The sequence below is a fragment of the Pistacia vera genome, unplaced genomic scaffold, assembly GCF_008641045.1.
Source record: "Pistacia vera cultivar Batoury unplaced genomic scaffold, PisVer_v2 Contig880, whole genome shotgun sequence".
In the NCBI taxonomy this organism is placed as follows: Eukaryota; Viridiplantae; Streptophyta; class Magnoliopsida; order Sapindales; family Anacardiaceae; genus Pistacia; species Pistacia vera.
In genome coordinates, this window is record NW_022196757.1 from 170,759 (window position 1) to 176,254 (window position 5,496).

A 5,496-nucleotide genomic window follows, 5' to 3' on the forward strand; every position below is an offset into this window, starting at 1 on the left:
TTAGTCAAGATAATCTACAGATATATAGTAAAAAATTGTCTTCAATTTATATTTTATAAAATATTTTATTAATTAAGTTTGGATGACCCCATATACCCAAATAGAGTGGGTTAAGATTGGTGCACCCTATTTCCAATTGGGTTGGGTTTTAAGCACTCCTAATAGATTGAAATTCATAAATAGGGTGTACCTTTTTTATCTCTTGTCAATCATTCCTTTCCTAATCTCTCCATACCCATTTCAATATTATAGCAAACTTTCATTTTCTTTGTTAGTACAATGCCCTGTCAGTGTCACAATAAATAAGCAAAAGTTCTAGAACAATTACAGGCAACCTTCAATCTAACATAATATTTTTAGAATTTCGGTGAAAAAACTTCACTCTTTGAGGAGGTTTACTATAATGGGTGATTGGGTGTAATGTGATTGTGTTGAGGTTTACAACTTCCTTTTCTTTATCATTTTACCCTTATATAGAGAATGGAGGTCATAAAGAGTAATACTTCCCATCTTAAAGTATATCCCAAAATTTACATTACAAATTATGTGTTATCTTATTTAGCATTGTCATGTTATTTCACTAAATCACCACATATGATACAACATCATTTGGAATGAGAATTTCGTGATAATTTTTGGAGTGTTTAGGATTATTAATTGATAAAAATGTCCATTGAAATAGCACTTTGCATAATTATAACTGAGAAATCCACTCACATGATATATAATTTGTAAAATTGAATAGAAATCTGTTATTCCTCTTACAGTAAGAGGAAACCCATTGGAAGGCACAAACATTTTACAAGGCCCAAAGTTTTTTCTTTGTAGGGATCAAAATAATTACTTCATGACTACGCTAGTGACAAGTGACTGAGCTAGCACAGCTCAAAAGATTTGTATGTAAAGGACGTGGGCATGAGTTTAGTTACGATAATTTTGGATATAAAGTTTAGAAGTAGAAGCGCGTGACAGTCAGTCTCTAAGCTTTCTTGAACACGATAACATCAATAAAACTTGAACTATAAGTCTATAACAATCCAATCTGTCCCTTTCAATGGGTCCACTCATAGCATCAATCAAACAGATATATAGTATATAGTATATACCACACGAGACGTTTTGTGGTTGGCCTCCTCAGATGTATTGTTAATAATACACTCATAGTGGCGTATTACCCACTATGTATTGTTCTTTTATTTAAACAACATCACAATGATTAAGACTTTTAGCGTAGTGTAGTTTTAGTTAAGTGTTTTAGGTGAAGGAAGGTGGTCTGCTTCTGAAAGGTATATCTGTTCTCTCTTGTTTAACATTCTTGAATGGTTTATTTTGAGATATTAATTGTTAGATAGTGATTGTTGTTACTGTCAGATTATGAGCAATTCTTGTGAAGCTAATTCAAAACTGCTTTCTTTTATTTGGGTATGAGTATTGAAGTGCACTTGTTGTGAATTTAGTTGCCTTACCTGCGTGAAATATAAAATTTTACTCAATTTCCCACAAGGGTTTTGCAAAGATAGAAAAGGGAAGTTACTTTCAAGTGTTCTGAATAGGTTTTGATTTGTTATTGATGAAGAATTTGTTTTCATCCATAGTTACTGTCTCCTGAAACCAAATTCGTCTTCAGGTGGATTGTCTAACTTGTGAAATTGAAATATATCATTTGCTTAAACATATCGAAATGGTTTGTATTTTAAAAAGTATTAATTCTAAAATTCAACATTAACTTCAAATATTCTCTGTCACTTAGATCATATATTAATTTTTGTTTCTAGAGGTATATGATTTTGTTTGAGGTAAGGGACACTCTCATCAAATTAAGTAGAAAAAATAGTTTCTCTGATAACATTTGTAAGAAATATAGCTCTGCCTGCGCATAAAGAGAGAAGTTTCTATTTTTAGAAAGTAAAGCATGGAAGAAGAATTGTTCATCAAAAGTACTTGAATTGATTCGCCATTTATGAAAGTGAAAATCATGTTTGAATTTTTTATGAACATTCTTCAATTCTAAGATAGAACATCTTATTTTGTTTCAATCTGGTTGACAAGATGGAAGATGGAAGGCCTGTGTACACGCTGGATGAGGCGCTTTCTGCTATGAGGTTTGGGAAGTTCCAAGGTCTTGTGCTAGCATATGCTGGACTAGGGTGGGTTTCAGAAGCAATGGAGATTATGATTCTCTCTTTTGTCGGACCAGCAGTCAAGTTGAAGTGGGGACTCTCTTCGAGCGAAGAGAGCTTGTTAACAACTGTTGTTTTTGCTGGTATGCTACTTGGAGCCTATTCTTGGGGCCTAATATCTGATAATTATGGAAGGAGGTAGGCTAGTTTACCCTTTTCTTTTTCCTTATACATAATTTCATTTGCTTCTTTTACATGTAAGTTAGGCATCCTATATATTTGCTTGGATGTGCTCATGTCCTTAATTATGTTCAATGATGTAATTGGAAGTTTAAATTCTCATACCTAGATTTTCATATTCTCTGATGGAGGTCAGTGTTGACATGATTTGATTCTACTTATCTACTTCTGAAAATTAATAAAACGTGCATAATTTCTTGGAAACTTCATCACTTTTTCACTCTAAAATTTGGATGTATGCTTCTGTGCATTTATATTGATCATTTGAACTTAGACATATGTTCTGTTCATATAGGTATCAAAGACTTTTTATCTTTGATTGTATTTTTAAAATGTAAGCTATCAGCATTAATATGTATCCACCCGAAGACAGTTGCACTAACAAAGTAATCTAATTTGCATATTAATAACACCAGGGCCTTAATGTTCCCTGAAAATGTCCATGAATACACAAGGCACGTATGTATGTTCGGTTTTCCAAAACATTTATATAGCCTTTATGTTCTGTCACAGTAAGTATGATTAGAATCTAGAAGGAATACTTTATCCATTGTGAATCTCTCCCTTCAACCGTTTTAATTTGGTTCCTGCCATCTAATGTAGTATTTATATTATATTGTTCTGGTTCTCCTCTGGTTTTATGCATCATGGATTATATTGGTGCTCAGTACAGCAGGATTACTCTGTATCACATAATAGAATAAACAGTTTCTCACACACACATATTAATTATATATATATATATATATGTTTCAATCAAGTTTACCTCTATTTTTTTTTTTCTTGATGTATTTTTAAGTGTATCTGGAAGTTGGTCTTATTATCAAGTCCCAGTGCTTCCTAATTGATGATGATTTTATTTCATATTATACTGTTTAATTGCTTGCTTTTGTCTTCTATTTTCAGGAAGTGTTTTCTCAGCATAGCATCTGTAACTAGTGGAGCTGGACTGTTAAGTGCTTTCTCTCCAAATTATTTGTTATTGGTGATATCTCGTTGCCTGGTTGGCTTTGGTTTGGGCGGGGGACCTGTTTTCTTAGCCTATTTTCTAGAGTTCATCCCAATTTCATATAGAGGCACATGGATGGTAGTCTTTTCTGCTTTTTGGACCGCTGGAACAATTTTTGAAGCTTCACTTGCCTGGGTATGTTTCATTTCCTAACTTCCAGGTATTATCCAAATCACTCTTAGTCCATAGTGTGACTTTTTGAAACTGGATGTTTCGATGATAGTTTCTGATCTAGCTCGTAGCGATAAGGTCATTAAAAGGTTATTTCTGCATATTGAGCTTTTCTCAAAGCTTGAATTTTTAAAGTCTTAATATAAGAAGCTTAGGAGTCTTTCATAAATAGAATAAAAAACTGATATGCTGGTGAATGAGAACTTGGGGATTGTATAATGTTTCAACATTTTTGTCAATGTGCAGATTGTCATGCCAAAATTGAATTGGAGGTGGCTATTAGCATTGTCTTCTATACCGTCCTTTGCTCTGCTTCTCTTTTATGGTCTTGTACCTGAGTCACCAAGATATTTATGTATGAGAGGTAGAACAACTGATGCACATCAAATTCTTGAGAAGATAGCTCGCTTCAACCGCGCAAAACTCCCTCCAGGCATGCTTATTTCTGATAAAAGTACCCGGCAGAATGAACAATCTGCTTCATCAGTAGATACCCCCCCGCTCTCAACAAGAAGAAAAATGACCAGGAAATTTAAGTCCGGCTTTTCATCATTTTTTATGCTTTTCTCATCAAATATAATTCGGACAACTCTTCTCCTATGGGTGCTATTCTTTTCAACTGCATTCTCATATTATGGTATGGTGTTGTTGACTTCAAAGCTAAGTAGTAGGCAAAGTAAATGTGGCGGCTCAACCATCCTGCATTCGGATAATAGCCTCTATTTGAACGTGTTTATCACTAGTTTGGCAGGTAAGCATGCCCTCCGTGGACTCGCTTGTACTCAAATTGAAAATATTGTTATGCTCTTTTGAATAGAAGCGAGGTTTAACATCTTTCTGGCATTTATCTTACAGAGCTTCCTGGGCTTATCTTGTCAGCAATACTAGTGGACAAAATTGGGCGCAAGTTCTCGATGGCTACTATGTTTCTCTTAGCTTGCATTTTTCTTCTGCCACTGGTCTCCAATCAGTCTGCTATTTTAACGACAGTATTATTATTTGGAGCACGCATGAGTGCCACTGGAACCATAACTGTTGCCAGCATTTATGCCCCTGAGGTAATCGTATACGACTTCATGATTCTAATTTCCAATTATCTTACGCTTTCAAGCCTCACCAAGATTAATGAATTGAAAAATGTTATTTTCCTCTCTCGGTGACTGCTTTCATAGATCGATTACCAATTTATCTGTCACAGCCTAACTTGATTCAATGCACAAAGGATGTCCAAAAAATACTGAAATGCTCTCCTGCATTCCCTCGTCAACCTTGGTAACATATTAGTTGCATATAATTTGATGGGGTTGTACTATATGTAAAATTTTATTCTCTGCAGATATATCCTACTGCGATGAGATCAACTAGCTATGGAGTTGCAAGCGCCGTGGGAAGAGTTGGTGGCATGGTATGCCCGCTTGTAGCGGTCGGACTTGTCACCGGGTGTCACCAAACGGTAGCCGTGATTCTGTTTGAGGTAGTAATAGTTGTTGCAATAGCCTCTGCTCTGCTTTTTCCATTTGAAACCAAGGGAAGGGAATTGAGAGACAGTGTAGATATATCGGATTCGTAACAGGAAATCGCAGGATAGTTTGTTTGTAGTGCTGCTACTCTTTGCCGTTGTAAAGAAGGCTTCACCATGAACGTAGATATTAGTTATGTATTGTACATGATCATGATGTATGTGCTACTGTAGATAATATCAAATTCGACTCTTGTTTTTAATAATATACTTATAAACTTTCTTACACTATTATGTTTTGGGTAACTGGATATATTTAATTTCATATTATTTATGTTTAAACTAAATTTTCAAAAAAAAAATATTGTGGACAATACTCTATTCCACGATTTTTAATTATTTTTACGTTCCGCAAATAAAGTTAAGAAATCGAGTTTTACATGATTTACACTCGTTTTATTTTATATTGTAATAAATGGTGAAGAAATTAAATGTCT

General features: G+C 34.4%; 1 protein-coding gene across 1 annotated transcript; it reads left to right on the forward strand.

Moving 5' to 3' along the window:
* The first annotated feature begins 1,311 nt into the window (after nucleotides 1-1,311).
* LOC116119310 (organic cation/carnitine transporter 7-like) lies at nucleotides 1,312-5,293 on the forward strand. The gene is made up of 6 exons (XM_031405250.1): nucleotides 1,312-1,422; nucleotides 2,050-2,318; nucleotides 3,267-3,504; nucleotides 3,787-4,291; nucleotides 4,396-4,598; nucleotides 4,877-5,293. The coding sequence occupies exons 1-6, from the start codon at nucleotides 1,375-1,377 to the stop codon at nucleotides 5,108-5,110; spliced, it is 1,497 nt and encodes a 498-aa protein (XP_031261110.1). The 5' UTR covers nucleotides 1,312-1,374; the 3' UTR covers nucleotides 5,111-5,293.
* Nucleotides 5,294-5,496: the final 203 nt, after the last annotated feature.